The following is a 21,928-nucleotide window of genomic DNA, read 5'->3' on the forward strand; positions in this document are numbered from 1 at the left end:
AATATTATTCTCTGCTCAGGCTACACCAATGCTTTATTTATGTAATTAGCTGAGGGCACATTTGCTGTGGGAAAAATTACAGTGAAAGCAGCTTCATTATTTTTTTTAAAAAAAGCCTGCCTTTAGTAATTCATCTAGGATCAAAGTAATATCCCATGTTGATGTCTTACTTTCGCATCTCTTTTGTCCTCCTCTCTTATTTGAGCAACTTCTCTATATGTGGTTTGAATTTGGCCTTCATCTTTATGCTTTTGTCTTGTATTGCACTTATAACCTGCCATTCCATCCTGAGGTGTTGTGCATAGTGTTTGTTCCCCACCCCCAGACACACACACACAAAGAGAGAGAGAGAGAGAGAGAGAGAGAGAGAGAGAGAGAGAGAGAGTCTGTCCTCACAGTAATACTGTGGGACAGGTTGTGCTGAAATTCCCACAATGCCACCAAGCGAGTTTTATGGCTAAAATGGAGACCTGAACTCCCGATCTGAACTCCAAGATCTAATTGAACACTCTGACCACTAGGCCACATAGTTATTCTTTAGCCTTGTGTTCTTGATAGAGGAAACATTAAGGCGCAACAGTAGCCTGTGCTTACATTGCTGTATGTGCAAGATTTTCCCTCTCTAACATAGCAGAAAGAGGAGTGGTGGCAGTAGGTCACTGCTGGGGATGAGGAAGGTTCCTAAATTGCAAACTAGATGTCTGTTCTGTTCTCAGAGGACTTCTTAGCATGGGATGAACGTATTATGGAAACATCAACACAACTGCAAGGGCCCCAGCGACGGGGCAGAGCTTTAAAAAGATGTGCAAAAAGAATTTAGGATTTTTAGGAAGACTAGTCCCAGTAGTGATGTATGGAAGTGAGAGCTGGACCATAAAGAAGGCTGATCGCCGAAGAATTGATGCTTTTGAATTATAGTGCTGGAGGAGACTCTTGAGAGTCCCATGGACTGCAAGAAGATCAAACCTATCCATTCTGAAGGAAACCAGCCCTGAGTGCTCACTGGAAGGACAGATCCTGAAGCTGAGGCTCCAATACTTTGGTCACCTCATGAGAAGAGAAGACTCCCTGGAAAAGACCCTGATGTTGGGAAAGATGGAGGGCACAAGGAGAAGGGGACGACAGAGGACTAGATGCTTGGACAGTGTTCTCGAAGCTACCAACATGAGTTTGACCAAACTGCGGGAGGCAGTGGAAGACAGGAGTGCCTGGCGTGCTCTGGTCCATGGGGTCACGAAGAGTCGGACACGACTAAACGACTAAACAACTAAACAACAAGAACAGGAAGACTAGTACTGCAGGGCATGGAGTCTCCTTTAGCAACACTGATTTGTCATGGTCACCTTTATGTGTTTTGTGCATACAGCTGCATGCTCATCCCTTCTAGTGTTTAGTGGTTGTTGAGGTTAGGTGAACAAAATATTTCAGTAGCATGTTCATTTTCAGAGGCCCTGGAAGATGGATTCACCATTAGGGCCCTTGGAAGGAAAGCAAGCCCCATAAGAAGGCATGAAGAAGCTGGGGAAACCTCTCAGGCAACAACACCACAGGATGTTTGCTGTCATTTTATTTTAGGCTTTGCATTGCCCTCTGCTGAAAGTAGCATACGCCATCTTGATACAACCTGGTACTTAGCATGCGGTGTTACTATGATCTATCTGGGTAGAGAACTCTGGTCTGCTTCGGTCCTGTGTCTATTCCATCCCCTCTTGCCTTGCGTCTTTTCCAGCACCTCACAAAGTCCTAAAGCCAACTCTGTTCTGAGAAAATGTTTGGCAGTTATGTAAATAATTCGTGCTGCTTTTTTTTTTTTTAAGGAAGCTGTTCAAAATTGGACATCATTATTGTGAAAATGTGATGCATTCTTCACAGTCAGTGGGTTGTATCCAACAAAGGAATCTCATTAGCGCAAGGACTTCTGTCTGTGTAATGGGATTTCTTTGTCTCTCCCTGTCCTGCTACAAATTAATGGTTCTTTTTGGATCCATTTTTAGCTGGTTCTTTAGGAGAAAGAAACACAAGTAGACCCAGAGAGTTGCAAGTCAGTAAAACACTTTTATTGTACACATCTAAATCACAGTCCCTAACACACACACATTCTCAATCATACTCACCAATTCTACACCAATAGCTGATCAGGCTATGGCAAGAGAACAGGTTGCAGTACGGGGAATCTCACACACTTTTCCACTTTATATACTTTCAACCAGACATTCCAGCCATCAGTTCCTCATCCAAGATGTTTATCACGTAGTTCCTCACATCCTCATTAGTCAATCTTGATCAACACCCATCCTTTGTTATCGGCCTGTTTGTATGTCAAGTCTCATGAGCTCAGCACATCTTCCTCCACTTGCCAACCTTATCAGTCCCACAAGTCTTAAGAAGGCTCCATTTTAGAGTGGTGTTCTTCAGCCTAAAAACAGGCCTATACTCATTCCTCCATTCATACCATAAATCTCTAATGAATATGATTGTTATACTCATTACATTCCCACCTAATACACCCTGAATCTGCTTCAGAGGATTGGAGCGAAACCCCAGAACAGATTTAGGGGACATGTTGGCAGAGGAAGAGGAAGTGTCATGGTGCATGTGGAAGCCCTTCCACGAACAGTGACTTTGTTGGATAAAGGTAAAGGGACCCCTGACCATTAGGTCCAGTCATGACCAACTCTGGGGTTGCGGCGCTCATCTCGCTTTATTGGCCAAGGGAGCCGGCGTACAGCTTCCGGGTCATGTGGCCAGCATGACTAAGCCACTTCTGGCGAACCAGAGCAGAGCACGGAAACACTGTTTAACTTCCCGCTGGAGTGGTACCTATTTATCTACTTGCACTTTGATGTGCTTTCGAACTGCTAGGTTGGCAGGAGCAGGGAACGAGCAACAGGAGCTCACCCCATCATGGGGATTCGAACTGCTGACCTTCTGATCAGCAAGCCCAAGAGGCTCTGTGGTTTAACCCACAGCGCCACCCGCATCCCACAACTTTGACTTTGTTGGATACTACCTGGTAATTTTGCAACATTGTAACTATCTGGCAAAAGACAAAGGAAAGGAAGACCTCCTATATTTGTTTAATTTGTACCGTGGACTTAACAGTGGTGGAAAGAACAGACCTAGAGTCTAGTACTTAAAGGTTTTGAGAATCCTGTTAGGTGAATCTAGTCCACAGGAAGCACAACCTCTCATGACAATTGCAGGAAAATTGGAGATTTGAAGATGTCTTCACTCTTCTAGTCACTTCCCCTCTGTCTCTCATAACATATAGTGCAATAGAAATGAGGTGCTAAAAACACATATATCACTACTGGTCATGTACCTCCCACTGTGGCTGGTTCGTAAGCAGTAAATTTTGAGCATAGAATTAAGATTACTGAGTTTAAGATAAATGTTTGAGATAAATGCAACGGAGGGTGAAGGGATTAAAAACAAACAAACCAAGGTTACCCAAATAAATAATTTACAGGAATAATAAAGAATTGAGAGGAAAGGTCCGATTATATTTTAGTGGAACTGAAAACAAGTCTAGCGGGCCCAGTAAATGGCCCAAATAATTTTCTTTCTTTCTTTTTAGCTTTCAAAAGTTAGATGTATAAAACATTAACTCATTTTCATCATTTTGATTTATTTTCAGATGTGGAAAACTAAGCAGATGGCAAACTAGGAAAAGCAGTGGGTTGTGTATTGTTAGAAAATGATTCCCCCCCCCCCCTCTGACAATCTCATTTATATTTAGCCCACAAGTGGTTGTAATTCCTCCCAAAATAATGTTTTAATTATAAATAATGAATATTTCATAATGATTTAAATCAGTGTTTCCCCAGCTTTGGATTCCTGGAGCACAATGCTGCTGTTGCTGTTGTTTTCTGGAATAAAACTGGTTCCGTAGTTATAATTATTTCAATTAAAAAGATACACATATTTGCTCAGTTGGCTCTCAAAACAATTGGCAAGTATCATATTTGCAGCTGCAGGGCAGCCCAATTAGTACTGCAGTCTGGGTCCACTTTTGCCCAGGGGGTTCCCACCGTGCTTTCTGGGGTAAAGGGTATAGCTGAGCCAAAATTTCCTAGACGATGAATTTCTGAGAAAAATTGTGACATTTTCCTTCTTTTACCTCTGACCCTGCTTAAAAAGGAAGGTTACTTTGCTGAATATTCTCCAAAACTTCACCATGCTTTTTGTGGCAGCTATCCTCCCACTGCCCTTCCCCTGGAAAGACTTTAAGTTATGGAGGATTCAAAATGGCATTCGAGCTGCCAACCCACTTGCTGTTACTACTTGGCCCTTAGGAAAAAAGAAGGGAGTTGTAATTCTACTACTGCTAATGGTGAGGGTCCACCCCTCTGAAAACTTATTGGATAATTTCTTCTCTCCCTGAAGAAACTGGGTGCAGTTTCTCCAACTAGAAATGTTTTGAGAGAACATTTTCACCTGGCTTTCCTTTGGGATTAAAACACATTCTTACTTTCTCCTTCAGAAGGCAAAGAGGGGAATTCAATGTTCTACAGCACCTCAAAAAAGTAACATGTATAAAACAGTAAATATATATATTATTTTATTTTTTTATTCACCCCAAATACAGTGGTACCTCAGGTTACATATGCTTCAGGTTACATACACTTCAGGTTACAGAGTCCGCTAACCCAGAAATAGTGCTTCAGGTTAAGAACTTTGCTTCAGGATGAGAACAGAAATCGTGCTCCGGCAGCACGGCAGCAGCAGGAGGCCCCATTAGCTAAAGTGGTGCTTCAGGTTAAGAACAGTTTCAGGTTAAGAACGGACCTCTAGAATGAATTAAGTACTTAACCTGAGGTACCACTGTATATTAATGTCCAGTTGGGAAGTCCCTATCTTAGAGCAGTTCCTCCTGCCGGTCCAGCTCTCCATTCATCATGGTGCTATCCAGCACTAAAAGAAAGGAGGTGGTGGCTGCTAAGATAGTGGAGTTTATACAATTGGGCATAATATTAAATTTTATTTTCCCTTAATAAATTTGCATGCCACTTTTCAAGGACGCATCTTCTCAAAATGCTTTACAAACCACGTGCCAAGCATACAGTAAATTATAATTTTATTGAGATGGCTCCAAAGGGCTTAGTTAAAATGGCACAGTGAGCATTAGATATAAAGAACTTTAGAACCCACAATAGTCATTATCTAATGCATTGTGCCCACAGGAAAGGCAGGATGCAAAGAGAAATATCCACACAAGGCATGACATTCAGAGCTTGTATCCTGGCCATTAAATGCTGGGTTTTAATTGTACCTCTTTCCTTTCACTGATGCTTTTATTTCTCTCCTTGAAAAGTTATTATTATTTTAATATTAACATTTCAAATTTTTTTTCTGCTGAAGGGTATAACTGATTTCAAGGTTTTCTTTTCATGGTTTGATGAAGCCTCAATTAAGATAAGCTTACTAGGCTATGTCACCATTGATACAACTAGCTATAGCTATTAAATCCCCAGCACCGCATTACAAGGCTTATTTTTACCTACCTTCAGCTTCCTAGTGTGGATTTCTGTTGTCATCTCTCCAAAGTGAAGTTATCCAACCCTGTATAAAAGGGTTTCGATAATGGATGGGTTGTGAGACTTCTAACCGCACAATCGAAAGTGTTTCACTACTTCTCGAGGACACTGCAATGCCATTGACATGATTGAGCAGCAAGATTTGAGACCTAGCAGTATATTCTTCCAGATACACTGTAGTAACTGCTATTACTGCCCATAAGTGATGCCAAGTCCCAAGTAGGAAGAAAATAGTGCGCTAGAGTCTCAGGCCTGAGGTATGCCCTTTTCTTCCATTCATTTCAGCCATGTGAAATAGATGGTTATGTATTTCTGGATGAACCAGCAGTTTTTCTGTGTCCCAGAATTCCAATCTTCAATCATCCTGATTCTCCTTTACTAACCCAGAGTCTCTAGTTTGCTTAAAAGAAATAACCCTGTTACTGAAAATGAAGGAATATTACTGGGATCAGTGGGAGGGGCCAGACAATACTCCATTCCAGATATAGAATATCATTGCATCACTGTTTATAGTGACCATACTGGACGAAATAATGAAAACATATTTTGAGTTACCTGTAGGAGTTTGCGCCCCAAAAGGTAGTTTATTCTTCCCAGCCTCCATAAGTAATATTTAACTCTGGGTGTCTACAATTCTTAATTAGGAAAGGCTCCTGCCTCATATATCACACTTGTTTTCCTAGAAAAGTGGCAAACTTTTTCTCTTGGTCATTCATTTTTAAGATATTATCAGCAGCTTTATGCAAACAACTAAATAGGGTGTTGCAGTAGTAGCAATACCGATGGTCAATAACTCATGAGTAATTGGTGTATTTGTTTCCATGCTACACCATTCATCTCGCTCAGCAGAAATTGGTAACCTATAGAGGCATGGCTGCAGGCAGGTACCCTGAATTATGGGTAATTAGATTCCAGACAGTTTTCGGATTCTCAGAGGTACAAAAGAGCAGCACAAGGGGTTTTATTGGTACCAGTACTACTACTTATAATGTGAAGAGCTGGGAGAAAATGTGATTTTGTTTTTTACTACTCTTCCAGTCTGTACATCATCTATTAATATTAAGTAAGAGGTCAATTAAGTACTGCTCTCTACTGAATAAAGACAGTTTTAGAAATATGACCATGTTAGGAAATGCATCTACAGTACAGCTAACATGGGAAAGAGCTGATAAAACTTCTTTTTATTTGTGCCACTCTACAGTTTTCAGACAGCATGAAGAATACCATGATAGTCCAAAAATCTGAAGTTGTGGATTCTGACACATATTTTAATTATATATTGGAGGGGGGGGGTTAAAATGTCTTAAAGTAACTACCAAACTACTAAAGTGTACACCCTGTTCCCTAGAGCTGTTGTAGCATCTTACAAAAAATATTTAGACAATCTGTTCAATAAAAGAAAACATGTAGTCACGAAACAATATAAATATAATTAGAACTAGTACATGTAAAGCTCAGTTTTTGAAAGTGTTCAAGCATCCAAGAACACAGACAAGGGCTTCCTGTAAAGGAAAGTCTTGCTCTTGATTAGCTTCAGTGGCGTAGCGTGGGGGGTGCAGGGGGGGCCGGCCACACCGGGCGCAACATCTGGGGGTTAGGGTTAGGGGGCGCAAATCCACGAGTTAGGGGGCGCAAATCCACGGGTTAGGGGCGCAAATTACTTGCCTTGCCCCGGGTGCTGATAACCCACGCTACGCCACTGATTAGCTTCACAAATTGTAAGAGTGAACAAGCCAGGTCCTCAGGTCTTGCATCTGGGCTTCGCATAGGCTGACCACTGTGAGAATAGGATCATAGAATCATAGAATTGGAGAGTTGGAAGAGACCTGGGGATCATCTAGTCCAACCCCCTGCAAGGCAGTAATATGCAGCTGTCCCATATGGGGATTGAACCTGAAACCTTGGCGTTATCAGCACCATGTTCTAACCAACTGAGGATGCTGGACTAGACCAACCATTGGCCTGATCCAGCAGGCTCTTTATGTGTTATTCTTTTTTGCTGTTATTTACTTATTTAGACGGTTTATACCCTGCATTTCAATTGTGTTGCTCTCAAGGTGTCAGGAGAGGGGTAGCAAGCTCTCTGCAGCTGCTCTTTCACTGTCCAGTGGATGGGACCAGGTTAATCTCTCCTCTTTGCCATCATCTTCCAGAGGCTCCCTGGAGTGTGGAGTGGAAAGAACCCCGAGTGTGCATCCCTTTGTTTTCAGCCCAAGGGCACCAGCCTCTTATTTGAGTCTACCACATGCACCCTCTCAGTTGAGCTCAATAGCATCGATCTCATGGGATGTGTGGCCAGTGGCGTAGGAAAGGGGGGATGGAGGGAGTGCACCGCCCCCGGCACCGTCTCTGGCAGGGTGACAAGAGGGCACCCCATGGGGTGGCAAAGGCCACCGCCTCCCCAAGGCATACCATCCCCACCCACATCTGCTCTTGCTCTAACCACCACCGCCTCAGAGTCATTGCTGCTGTCTCGGGCGGAATGGGGTGGGGTGTGGGTGGCACGTGTGGATGGAGAGAGGGAAAGAGAGAGTGACTTGCCCAGCTCTCCCTCTCTTGCACACCCAACGCCTGACTCTTCTAATGGAGCAGGGCAAAGGGCTGGGCACGTGAGGCAGAGGGAGAGAGCAGAGCCCCGCAGATGTTTGCGGTGCCATCAGCAAACCACCCGTACGAGTGGATGATCCCGCTGCTTAACGGATGGCACGCACATGCGCTGTATGTAGTGGTGCCATGCATACACCATACGGTCGGTTTGCCCCGCCCCAGGTATCGTTCATGCTTCGTTCACCCCTGTGCCAGCTGCCAATCACTGCCTTGAGTTTCATGATGGAAGAAAGGTGTAATATAAATGTACAGTGGTACCTCGGGTTAAGAACTTAATTCGTTCTGGAGGTCCGTTCTTAACCTGAAACTGTTCTTAACCTGAGGCACCACTTTAGCTAATGGGGCCTCCCACTGCTGCCATCGCTAAATTTCTGTTCTCATCCTGAAGCAAAGTTCTTAACCTGAGGTACTATTTCTGGGTTAGCGGAGTCTGTAAAATGAAGCGTCTGTAATCTGAAGCATCTGTAACCCGAGGTACCACTGTACTCTATCATTCAGTTTCCCCCCTTTTTGAGAGCTGTATTGTAGAACAGATTTTAAGGTTGTAATTGTAACTGAGCCATTAAACCCGGCTGCCCAGCTACACACACAGAAAGAGAGGCATGTGCAGACTAGCTCTAGTCTCCATGGCATTTCCATATCTCTCTGCATATCCTTACAACATAGACAAAATAAGTATTCAATTAGTCACATCCATGCATGTGATACTAAAATGACTCAGGTTATTGATTAGACTTGCCTCCCTTTTCTGATAAGAAATGTGAGATTAGGTGGGGGGGGGGGTTACTCAATTAATCCGGCATCTGTCTTCTCCACCTTTATAAACTATTCCTCATGCAAACAAGGGATCTGGCTTCAAGAGAGGTATTGATCGAGGCAGACCTTTTGGGTTAGAAGCAAAGCCTCTTTAATTACTTTGGCTGACTTTTGTTTTTTACAACATCTCGGGACCCATAGCTCCCACATTTTAGTGTTGTTATCACTTAGCTTATATTTAGAGCTTTCCTGTGCCAGAGGAATCATTGCCGACCCAGTCTGGTTTTGCCTTTTCTTGGCGCAGAAGTAAGGCAGAGAGAAAAAGGCTATTCCTCTGGTTTCTCTAAGGATTTGATAACCTCTTCACTCTCCTTAGCTAGAGGTGTTTTGACCTTTAATTAAAAGGCAAATTTGTTGTCTTCCATTCAGAAGACAGCAAATAATGATCTCATTAAAATGAGGTTAGTGTTTCAGGCCTTAGAGCAATAAGAGCTGAAGTCTCATTAGTAGCTAACAATCCAGAACACAGCACATAAATAAAGCTAATATGGCAGAGCAAAAAGCCTTGGTGCATTAAATTTGAGCAGAATCAAATGTTTACAGTCAATGATGTCTGGGGCATGAAGTTTTAATGTACTTAATAAAGGAAAGCAAATTGCTTCCTATTAGCCATGAAATGTTCCCGGAGAACTAGCGCCCACCCCTCCAAAAAAAGTTTATTATGCAAATGAAGGAGATAGTTGTAATTAACAAGGACATTTTGGGAAAATATCACTCCTGCCTTAATAAATGTGACAATTATGAAGAATAAAGACAAGGCAACTCAAACCTACAAAATGTAATTACACGGATGAATCTAAAATGCTGCTGAGTGGAGTCAAGATATAAATAAATAAAGAGACTTATCCTATGGACACTGAGGAGAGATTCATACTCCTACGAACAAAGGAGAAAAGCAATTAATATAATGAAACCAACAATTCCACAAAGATTCTGAGCAACTGAAGTGCTTCATTTGGTGCTTTTGTTGAATACAAACTGCTAAACTAGGCATTCTGATGTGAGCCTTTCTGAATGCAAAGATTCCTGATTATACTTTCCTTGAGAAGCAATATTTATTTCGCCAGATTTGAAAGACTCTGTTCTTAAAAAAAAAATATACAAAAAATCCTGAAACTATGTTGAGTTTCAATGAGAGGGAAATGGCTAAACTCATGGATGGGTGGAGGAGGGGGCAGAAGTGTCTAAAAACAAATATGATTTCATATTTGAAGTCTACGAGAAGCATAATTTTTATTATACTTCTCAGTCCATTCCCACTTACTTCAGGCTGGCTGCCAGCTTTGAACCTCAGCATTTTAAAACTCTATGGCAGTAAGAGAAGGGGGTTGTAGAGAACGGGAAACAGAAAAAGTGTATTTTCCCTTTTCTTTCCTCCTGAATCATCTCTGGGGTGTTTTGATATTACAGCATACATCCTTCCCAACCTAATTTACCTGCTCGTGAAATATGCCTTCTCAGCTTGTTAGGCGTTTGAGCAAACCAATTCCATCTTCCCTACTATTGTTCTTTCTAAAAATTAACACTCATTGCAACATCTCAATATTTGCAGATTCTTGTCAGGCTCTTAAGGTGGATGGTGGCTGCTTGTTAAAACTTTTTTTTTATTTTAGTTTATAAACTTGCATACTTTTACTTACCTAGGGACTCCACTTAAGTATGTAGACATGCCTCCCTTATGGGTATGTGTGCGTGTTTTGCTTCTAAACCACCCCAGCCTTGCTGTTAGAAGTAATGACACCACCAAACTTTAAATATTATAGCAGCACTGAGTATGCCTCTGGGATGTTGCTGCCATATGCTTCCTATCATACCAGTTTTAATCTGATTGTTTTCCCTGAATGCTGGCTACTGACTTCCAATACTTTTCTTTAAGAACAGATAAATAATGTATTAAGCACATATTACATCTAATTTAGAATAGATGGGGGGCAAAGTGAAGGGAGAGTTTAATACTAATATTTGCTGTTCAATGTGGTTTATTTATTTTATGCAGAGGACAATGTAAGCATTCGCATCCACTAATTACATTCAGTTTTAGAATGCAAATTCAGTAAGCACGTGCAAAAAAAAAAAATAATAACCACATTGATTCAATTTAAATGTATACATTTTGCTCCTCCTATGGTTCAATAGACTGACAAGCAACTAATTTAGAAACAGTGGTTAACCTATGTAAAATATACCGGTAATTGAATGGGATTCATAGAATCATAGAGCTGGAAGGGATCTGAGGATGATCTAGTCCAACCGCCTGCAATGCAGGAAAATGCAGTTGTCCCAAATGGGGCTCAATCCCACAACCAGTGTTTCTCAAACTTAGGTCTCTCTGTTCTTGGACTACAATTCCCATCATCCCTGACCACTGGGCCTGCTAGCTAAGGATGATGGGAGTTGTAGTCCAAAATCAGCCAGAGACCCAAGTTTGAGAAACACTGACCTAGAGCATTATCAGCACCATGCTTTAACCAACTGAGCTATCCAAACTGACCAACTCTAATAAATCTAGTGACTGCTTACATCTCAGAGTACCTAAAACAGGGGTTGCCAACATTTTTAGGGCACATGAAGATTTTTGAGTGAGTGCTGTGGGTGCCACTTTCCTTTGGACACTGCAGCAGAGTTGATCTGAGCCTTGAAAAGTAGATAGAACTGAAAGAGAAAGTGAGGAAGACCGTCATATTTCCAACTTCCTCCTTCAGGTGTATGTACTTCAAGGGAAGAAAAGGTAACCGGCCCAACATGGCCTCATGGCAGTAAGGGTGGGAGTAATTGGTTCAGAGATTTGTGCATCTCAGGAGAAGACATCAAGGACACCATTGCATCCATAGGTGCCGTGTTGGCAATCCATGAACTATAAGATTAAAACATTAATAGCAAATTGACAACCTAAATCCAGTCCATCAGATAATTTTGAGGAAGGTCCCTTTGCACAAATGACTACTTCATTGAATAGGAGTGTTGGAGTGTTGCAGACACAGGGAGAAGTGTTGAAGGCACAGGGAAACAAATCAGTTAATGTGCATTGGCAGAAGTTAACCCAGCTCCCTCTCTGGTGCATACAGCAAGTGCAAATGCAATTTGAAACACAGATGGAGAAAACACAGACCTCAATTCAAACAGTGAACCAGATCCAGATGTTCTGTCATCACCACATCACTAGGAGTTTCTGTGGTCACTGAACTTAGCCTGTGACCCTAAGCACACTTACTAGGGAGTAATTCCCGTTGACTAAAGTGGGATTTGCTTCTGGATAAACATGCAGGTGATTGCAATGCAAATTTATAAAATCTGATGATAAATTGTATGATAAATGATAAACTGTAATGTTAGTTTTCCTTAACATAAGTCTTACACCTGTTTCTAGGTTAGATTAGAGATGGGAAGTGGAATTCACTGATATATGATCATATTTGCAAGGATTCTAAATGCTATAGCCTAAGAAACATCAGTTTTAAAAAAGAGGCTTTTTTTCCCTAAATGCGTGCTATTTCTTATTTGTTTCAGGCCTTACTAGAGACTCAAACTTTACTACGCACTCAGGTTGCAAATTTTACCTTCAACCTTGGATTTTCAGGAAAGTTTTACCACACAGGTAAGAAGGAATCATTTAGTTTCAGGTTAAGCAGATGACATACATTGAAACATATTTGTCTTGGCATGCTCAGTAGCTGGTAACAGAATACTGAAATTATATTTCATTTTTAAAAAATAACGTTGTGAGAATTTCCCTCTCTAAATGTAATTTAACATTAGTTATGATATTGGATTTTTGAATGATTCATCCTTTAAAAAATATCAGTGAAGAAATTGCCCTTCATCATCAGGAAAAATGATTCACCAATATATATGTTTGCGTGCTGAGGTCCCCAAACACCCCTACCCCAATAACTCACACAACACACACATTTTTGTTTAAGGTTTTTGGCATAATTTTGGCCACAACTTTATTAACATACAAATTGTGAGTGGTTGCTTAGGCATTGGTTATGACTAGCTGTCCCCCCCGCCTTGGGGGACAGCACTGACTCCCGGACTCCGGCGAGAGTCAGTGTGGAGGAACAAGATCAGGGACAACTGGAGCTGCGACACAGACCCTCAGCTACTCCCCGCATGCTCCCAGGAGCTTACGCAGCCCGCACCCTGCACCAAGGGTTTGGACGAGGGGGATGGTAAGCCCCTGAATTCCTTTAACGGAATTCCCGTGCAGCAGCAGCATTGGAGGGGCAGGCACAGCCAATCCATACCCCTCCACCAACCAATTTAACCAATGCCTAACCACCAACCTTACAAGTTGTGACGATTTGCTACGCAGTAGGCAAAAACCAATTGGCACACACTAATCAGCCAAAAGGAAAAATTCCTACCAGGCCCCCGCACCAATGCGGACGACCCCATGACAGGCATAGCAAGGTCAAAACACAAGCCCAATCAAGGGAGGGCGGGCGGGTGATCCGGTGTCCACAGCGAAAGAGAAAGGAACATGCTGTGAACCTTGTTTAAATAACCTCTGATCCCACCCCCTAAATTGGCAACATCAAATTTACCCCAGTAACACCAACCACCAATCTGAACCAAGCCCCTTGAATCTATCCTGCCTGGAAACCGTGGGGTGTTTTGTTTGGCCCCAACCGCAACACGTGCTCTCCTTTAATGAGAACACGCTTTGCTGACTAAAGAACTTTGATCTTCTGGATCTGGGTTGGCATCAGCAGTCAGCATGTTGGGGTACCTACCAAGAGTCCCTGCCCCAGGAATGGGGGCACTGACAAGAGTCCCCTGGAACTGCTCCCTCCCTTCTTCATCGCAATGTGCTTGTTCACCTCGTCTCCCTCTGGTCCAAACAATGGTATTAGTGAGAGTTTAAAAGCAGTAGGTGCCAGTGCCCACTTCCTTGCTGGCTGTCTGCCTGGCAAGGAAGCCAGTGATAGCAATGATTAGGGGCAGTAACTGCAGCTGGTGAAATTGTTAGTGAGGATGTGGTCCTAGTGAGGCAGTGAAGCCCATGGAGTTTCTTGCCCAAAGTTCCTCCAAAGCCTAGAGCTGGCACTGTCAGGAATGGCTCTTCTGAATTGGTGAGCGGATTTCTAAAACATACTAAAGTAAATGGCATATACAGTCTCTCTCTCTCTCTCTCTCTCTCTCTCTCTCTCTCTCTCTCTCTGTGTGTGTGTGTGTGTGTGTGAATATGAAAGCACTGTGGATCATTCTCCTAAACAGATAATCTCAGTTGAAGGATTAAAAAAGAAGTAGACATAACTGCCAGGTATTTATGCCAACGCAAGGCAAGGCAAAGTTAGTGCCATCTTTGGCTTTCTTATCCTGTCAAGCAGAATAAGAGACAGAAAGTTGTAAAACCAAGTTCTCTGTCCACTTTTGACAGGAGTCGCATTTGTGTGGTGCACATTCCGCCTTTGCTTCACACGGCTACGAACTGAGGTGACCAAAATACGTCTGCTGCCTAAGTGAGGAGCCACTGTGGGGTTTATTTATTTTTTAAAGTGCACTGCCCTACCCAAGGGAGAAAAGATTTGGATTAAGGGGAATTTAAATTAAATGAAAAGAGGATTACTTCACCTTTCCAGTTCTAAGTAATTAATTGATTCTGCCCACCCGCCCGCTGATTCTGCAGATTAGCGTTACCTGCTTCCAGACTTCTTCTTGCATTTCCTATCTGCCCTCATTCGCTTATTTCAAGGCTCTTACATGTTTAAACTTTACTTTCCCAATGTCATCCTCCTTTCTATATTTCTGCGTGAAGATACAGCTTTAAGGGTAAGCAGAGTTTTAGGGCAGTAAAATGCTCAGTGTTTTCCCCTTGAGTCTGGTACTGCCTTGATCCAGGCTCCAACATTTTTCTTAGAAAACTGTTAAAACGGCAGAAATAAAGATACAAAAGGTATTGACCATGATCACACAAATGTGTGTATGGACATTTATTTTATTTTTAATTTATTACATTTCTATCTGGTGTACGTGGTTCTCCCTCACCCCATTTGATCCTCACAATAGCCCTGTGAGGTTACATTTTGGCCATTTCTACCACATGATACAGTGATGACCATCAGCTTAGATACCTTTAAAAGGGATTTGACCAATTAATAAAGATGGCTGCCAATGGCAGCTAGTTTAGTCTAAACGTATTGCCTCCAGTACCAGAAGCAGCCTACAGTTGCAATCAACCCCCATTGCAAATCAGGTTTATTATCAAAAATTTACAGACTTTCAGCTGTTTTGCAATGAGCAAATCAAACAAAAGCAGTTGAAAGAGCTTAACACAGCGGATGCTTCAAGTGGTTCCCCCAAATTCAGCTGAAATTGCAACTTAAACTGGCTTCACCAGTCTCACTATTATTCAACCCCTTCATGACAAGCATCTTTAGCACATAGTAGAGAAGCCTTTTTCTGCTATGACCTGCTGCAAACGACAGTTTACGTAAAACACTGGCCCTGCAGAATGCTACACAGAAATGGTTTAGCTACATTGATGGTGCCATGTCTATACTGGCCTTACTCTATGTGCAAATAATTTTGCAGCCACGGGCAAGATTCAAAAAGCATACTGATGTCTACGGGGTGAATGCATATTGACAAAATCCTCTGGGGATTCAGGGTAGCCTATTTTCTGCAGTTTGGGATTATCTTGTGGATGAGCTCTCACTGCAAGATATTTTGTGTATGTGGCAGCCGAGTAAAGGTTTCGTTCTGAAGAGAACAACTTATGAGAGAGCAGGTTGACACGCCACCTGAGAGAATATATGAAAGTAGCCAGTGGCAAATAATAAAACAAAGATTATTATCCAAGCTGTGAAAGCAATATGGGCTGCCCAGGGATTTGTACTTTTGCAGGTCTCCTTGTCAAGACTTCTGGCAGGTCGTCTTGTCTAGACTCTGCAAGGACATGTAATTGCTACTGTAGTGATGTCAGCTCTAGCGCTGGGGATCCCCAGGGACAGTTGCTGCTGCTTTTCTTATTCTTATTTAAATTTGTATACTGCCCTTCATCCTCTCACCAGCCAAGGTGATGATGGGAGCTGTAGTCCAGAAACATCTGGAAAACCGATTCCTATCATCCCTGACAACTAGCTGTCCCAGCTATTGGGACTTCAAGATACGAAAGCTTGGAGTTCAGTGGCACAGCATACTAAATACATACCAAATAACTAATAAATCTCCGGGCAGAAAGAAAAGCAACTATGGAAGTCATCCAGAGCATATGTCCAGTGCCAGTTCAGCTCTCTACCTGTTCCTCATCTACCTTTCTCTAAAATACAATTTTTTCACATGCAAAGCTTGTTGACATCATCTTCAGCAAGCGGAAGGAGGTGGCTGAAGGCAGACATGTTCTCTTTTCTAAAATGTCTATCTCTCCCAGAACAGTCCCTGGTCAGTTCCTCAACTGTTGTTAAGGCCAGCTATAGAGAGCCACCAGCTAATTTCCCTAACAAAGAGAAGGTACTGGGCAATTTTTCCAGGGCTATTAATAAGACTCCAAGACTCTTATCAGGTATGTGTCAGGCAACCTACACCGACAGAGAACCTATTCAGGGAAATCTTAGATCAAAACTCATTGAGTTGGAAGGGATTCTGAGAGGCCGTCCAACCCAACTCCCAGTCCCATAACAATACGCAATAGAATAGGTTTTCTCCACTGGTGACTGTGCATTAGCAGAAAGCACTTATGGTTGCGCAACACAGAGCACCTGTTTTTTACTGTCTCCTCTATCCACCAAAGTCTCTGTGCCCCCTAAAAATTTGTTCCTGGAGCACTATGCAATATCACAAGGGGAGAAGCTGCAGGTAAGGGGAACTGGCAAAAAAAAAATATGCCTTGCCTTGCATGAGCGGAAGCACTTTCTGCTGGCTCAAACCAAGTGAAGAAGAGTAAAGTTCAATTTGAGCCATGCTCACAGACTCACATCACTTAATCCTGGAAGGCGCTGGCCCCCCCACCCCCCCAAGTGCTGGGCTCTTCCCTGTAACAGGATGAGCAATAAAATACTCCCTTTAAGGATAGCTAAAGTTCCTCACTGCTGCATGAAAATAAGCAGCCCTGGAGTAATACTCAGGTTAAAGGGGTTCCTTCCAGGTCAAAGGGCATGATTTCCTGTGAAACCTGAACAAGCTGTAAGAAATTGAAGATGTCTAAGACTACTGACCATCCATTAGAAGTGTCTGAGTCATCTCATAAATTGTTGCAGAATAGATAAACGCTTTGCAATCATCACTCTTGGATTAAAGTAATATCCTTCCTACAAGAAGGAATATAAGTTCTTCCCATCATTTATATCAGCATGAAACATTTCAAATGCCAGTGTACTTGGAGGGGTTGGTGAAGGAAGAGGTCACTTTACCAACCTCTCTAAGTACATCCACATTTGAAATGTTTCATGCCAATATAAACCCTGGAAAGACCTTGTATTTCCAGTGCTGTTCACTTTCCTAATGAGAAAGATTTTACCCCTACTGTTGCTCATTCTGACTTATTTTCTTTTTGTTCCCCCTGTCTGTCTTGGATGCCTTTTGGGAATTCACTGATAAAATTTGTATCACATACCGACTGTTAATGCTTTCTATTTCCCACTTGACTCAAACATTATCAATATTGAATTTGTGACTATTCCAAGACTGAGATGGTATGCATGTGCCTACAACTATGTATTCCCCAGCAGTTTAAAAGGCTCACTCAAAGACCATGAAGCAACTCAAGGAGTTGAGGCACGTCAGTGCCTTCCATTAAGAGACCTGCTGTAGTGCGTATGCCAGGCGTCCTAGATCCAAAGCATATCCCACTTTAAAAGTTAGCATTGTGTTTTGTCACTTCAGCTTAGAGGCAGCATGTCAAAGTATTCTCCATGCAAACATACACTTTATTGACTCATTATAAATAAAACATGGAGAGGTATTCTTTAATTACCGTAAATGTGGCTTGTTTACCCAAGGAGGCTTTTAATGTAAGATGCTCAACATGTTTTATTAGCACATTGAAACTGCTATGCCTTATTGACTTCTTCCTTAATGCACAATTCGCTTCTCCATCCCTAAAGTCAAGTTGACAGGGTTCCAGAAAGGAAGACAGAATTGTGAATCTGTCAGAAGGGTTATAATACTATCACAGTTATAAGAGCTCCACATAGCTATTGCACGCTACTTTCCAATTCTGTATTTAGGGATACATAAGCATACCACCCCCAACAACAAAACATGCTCAGTCAGGGTCTTGCAGGAAGTGCTTTCCACCTCCTTTGTGCACCCCAAAGCCCTTGGGGAAGGGGCAGCTGGAAGTGATGTCCTTAGGAATGAGGCCAGCAGGTTGTGAGCAGGAGGTCCTGCTTTCATTGATCTTGCTTATGTCCATTTGAAAATGAGTGCTTGCTCTTGTGAGTGCTCCTGTTTGAAAGCTCACAACATCCCATGCCAGCCAGCATTGTCAAGATGTCCTGCTTGTGAACTTCTTAGAGGCATTTTGTTAGCCACTGTGGGAAGTAGGATGCTAGACTAGATTGCCCTTTGGTCTGATCCAGCCGTGCACTTACATTCCCAGTTTCAGAACTGAACACAGACGTGGAGGACCACAGGCTTTTAGTACAATAAGAGAAACACATGCTGCCAGCACTACTGAACCTAGATAACAATATTTATGCCAGCATTGCAGTTTAAAAAGGAATTGCTTGGGTGATAAACCTGGGAAAGAAGCAGCTTTAATAGAGTTTAATTGTTGCTTCTGCACTGATGCATATCACCACTACTCAAAGAAACCATCACTCTCCAAGCGTCATGCCTTATCCATGAAAAATGTGAACTTTTGAACATTTTCTCTTGGTAGTCTAGCCCTTAAAAGAGAAGAGACAGTATTCATCATAGTTGACATTTATAAAAACATTTCTATCCCACCTTTCTGTTGCAGCTAAAATACCTTGAGTCGGCTTATATCATAGTTTAATCAATAAACACAACAAAAAGACAAGGAAAGATGCATGAACAGGAAGCCTAACTGACATACTAGAATAACAATGGGACAGTAGCCATAGAAAAATCCAGCATCAGCCAGCAATAACAACATCAGTAAGCATTTGTATAGTGCTTTCAGGTGTTCAAGGGCTACATAGGTATTGTTAGAATTCCATCATGTGGAAGACAACAATCCCATGACTGGTATTACCTAGTTGTAATCCTTAAAGCAGCCCCAAAATCATTAATTAAGTTAGTGTTATTATCTCCCATATTGCAGATGGGGAGACTGATGACTTTCCTGCCACTTTTCCTCGGGAAAAGCCACTCTTTACCACTGAATTGGAGCAAACATCAAATGGGTTTTCCACGGAATGATATTTGTTCTAGTTCAGTAGTAAAGAGTGGGTTTTTGAGGGGGAAACTGCTCAAATCTGTGCGCAGAAAGCATGGGACAAGCATGGGGCAAGCTTGGATCCTTGCTTTCTAGGCACAGGACAAGCAAAGTCTGGAAGAGCCCTGAGGGAGTGTAGCTTGCTGAAGGCAACCCTGTGCGTTCAAAGCAGATGGAAGATTTGAACTAGAGACTTTCTGATTTCTAGCCTCTGTGTGCCCATTGGGACTGGTGTAGCAGAAAGCATAGAGGCCAGCAGTAGGCAGAACCAGAGCCAATGGCAGGCAGAGCCACCTCCTGATTGGCAGTAAAACAACAGCAGGTGGATGCTGTCTGAGGGCAGACTCCAGTTGGTGAAACAGTGCCCCATTCACCTAATGAACTGACCTCCACTGCTGTATGCTAGGGGGAGAAATCTTCAGGGTGGAGAGGAAATGGATTACATCCTAGGCTGTGCAACAAAGAAATCCCTTCATGCATTTCCACCAGCCGTAGTTATGATAATGGCAGGATGTCCAGCTGATCTAACTGGATTTTGCATTGATTATGACAGCTCAGTCTTGAGCTATGCTGGTAGACTGTAACAATGCAAATCTTCAGGTTCTTACATCCATGTCCAGTGTAAACAGCATATTGGTGCTTTTTTAAAAAATTAGCTGTTCTGAGTTCAATACACTTGGGATAATGATGTACTTGTGGCATATGGATGTGCAACATCAGCATACTAGCACTACATACCTATGGGCCACGGATCCATACTGTGTTAATGTTTCCAGACACCCAGCTAATATGTGATGCTCAGTGCATGGAATCCTCCACAGGTAACCATTCTTCTTTGATGTTGCCTTTTATAAACATGATATGGAAGTTTATTAAAAATGAAGTTACATAAACTCCAGTATCAACCATCGTCAACCTGGAAAAAGTTGTTCATGTCCACACCAGAAGATAATATTATTCATTTTGTAGGAACCATTGAGGAAGATGAAGGTGATGATCTCTTGTTGAGTTCTGTGGATGAGTTCTGGTGGTTTCCTCACATGTGGAGCCACATGCAACCTCATCTCTTCCACAACGAGTCATCCCTGGTAGAACAGATGATCCTCAACAAGGAATTTGCACTAGTGAGTAACCTCTAGTTTTTACAATATCTTTAAGAGCAGGTCCACATTGCTTATTTTACAGATATCATCCTTGAAGTAATGATAAGATCCATGATTTTAGTAGGTCTAAATCAGGGGTCCTCAAACTTTTTAGACAGGGGGCCACTTCACTGTCCCTCAGACACTGTTGGGGGCCAGACTATAGTTTGAAAAAAATATGAACAAATTGCTATGCACACTGCACATTTTTGTAGTGCACAAAAAACAGGAAAAATACAATACTTAAAAAGCCGCACCAAAGTTGGAAAACTTTACCCTTGCCCCGTGGTAGCCAGATTTAGGGGCATTACTCTCCCTCCAGACTAGAGGTCTTCCATTCAGTTCCCAGATATGTGAGGTGGGCATACATTTGGTAAGAAGCCCGTTGCCAGTAGCTTTGCCTGCTGAAACATCTGGGAGAGGCTCCCAGTGCCAGCAGACAGAACCATGGTAGTTTGAAAGCTGCCCTGTGAGGCAGCTTCCTATGGCTCAGCACCTGTTTTCCCAGCTGGGCGCCTCATTCTGCACAGGTGCCACCCACCTGGATTTTAAGGAGTGCCCTTCCAGAGGGTCGCAGGACAGGTTGAAGGCCAAGGTGGCAGGGAGCAGCGTCCTCTTGTGCGGAAAGTCCTCCTCCTCAGTGGCGCCTGTCCTCAGTGAGGGAGAAGTACCGCCGTGGGTTGAGGGCTCAACACAGACACCCATGCCCCGTGGAAGAGGTCCAGGCTGAGCAGGCTGCTGGGTGTCACCCACAGGGTCTCACTGTCCTCGCCTCCCCACAGGGTGACGTGGCCCCGCTCCGCCTTCACCAGCCACTCCCCGCCGTGTGTCCACGTAGATACCGATGGCAGCAGCAGCTCCCAGCTCTGGTCCCGGCTCTCCCCACCGCCACCACCGCTGCCCCTCAGCTCAGTCATGGCCAAGCGGGTACAAGCGCCCGGCAGCCCTTGCAGGGCCAGCTAGGCCTCCAGCACCAGCAGCCCCGAGCCTAGGAGCGTCTCCCCATGCCGTACCAGGACACTGGAGCCCGAGGCGGCCGCAAGTCACAGAGTTCGCCCTGCCCCTGCCGCCACTATCAACACCCAGCCTAGCAACGGCGGCCTCCTCATGGGCCAGACCCACACGTGCCTCCCTGCCGCCAGGGTCAGCTGCCTCAGGAAGGCCCGGCCCAGCCACAGCTCTGGCCCCAAGGCCGCCTCAGCCTCCAGCAGTGCAGCGCACAGCAGCAGTAGCTGCTCCTCAGACCCCGCCAGGTGGACAGCCAGCACCAGAGGGCCTCCCACTGCGGCCGCCATCGCTGCCATGGCCTACTGCCCATCAGCCAGGGCCACCAGCAGCCACATGGCCACGGGCAGGTCCTGCAGACAGGGTCTACCAAGCTGCGCAGCACCACCACCACCATAGAGAGACATGGAAAGGCCCTCACAGCAGTGGGGAGAAAGCCTGGGAGGACCAGAGAGAGAGAGGCACAGGAAGGATCA

At 43.4% G+C, this 21,928-nt stretch overlaps 1 protein-coding gene across 2 annotated transcripts in view; it reads left to right on the top strand.

The window, feature by feature from the left end:
* Positions 1 to 21,928, top strand: part of NDST4 (N-deacetylase and N-sulfotransferase 4) — a 141,414-nt gene that overhangs the window by 54,994 nt on the left and 64,492 nt on the right. For both annotated transcript variants that reach the window (XM_081208075.1, XM_081208074.1), the window contains 2 exons: positions 12,468 to 12,555; positions 20,275 to 20,429. In XM_081208075.1, coding sequence (XP_081064201.1) covers positions 12,468 to 12,555; positions 20,275 to 20,429 — 243 coding nt within the window. The remainder of the gene's footprint in view (positions 1 to 12,467; positions 12,556 to 20,274; positions 20,430 to 21,928) is intronic.

This window comes from Podarcis bocagei (genome assembly GCF_964188305.1).
Source record: "Podarcis bocagei genome assembly, chromosome: 9".
Classification (NCBI taxonomy): Eukaryota; Metazoa; Chordata; class Lepidosauria; order Squamata; family Lacertidae; genus Podarcis; species Podarcis bocagei.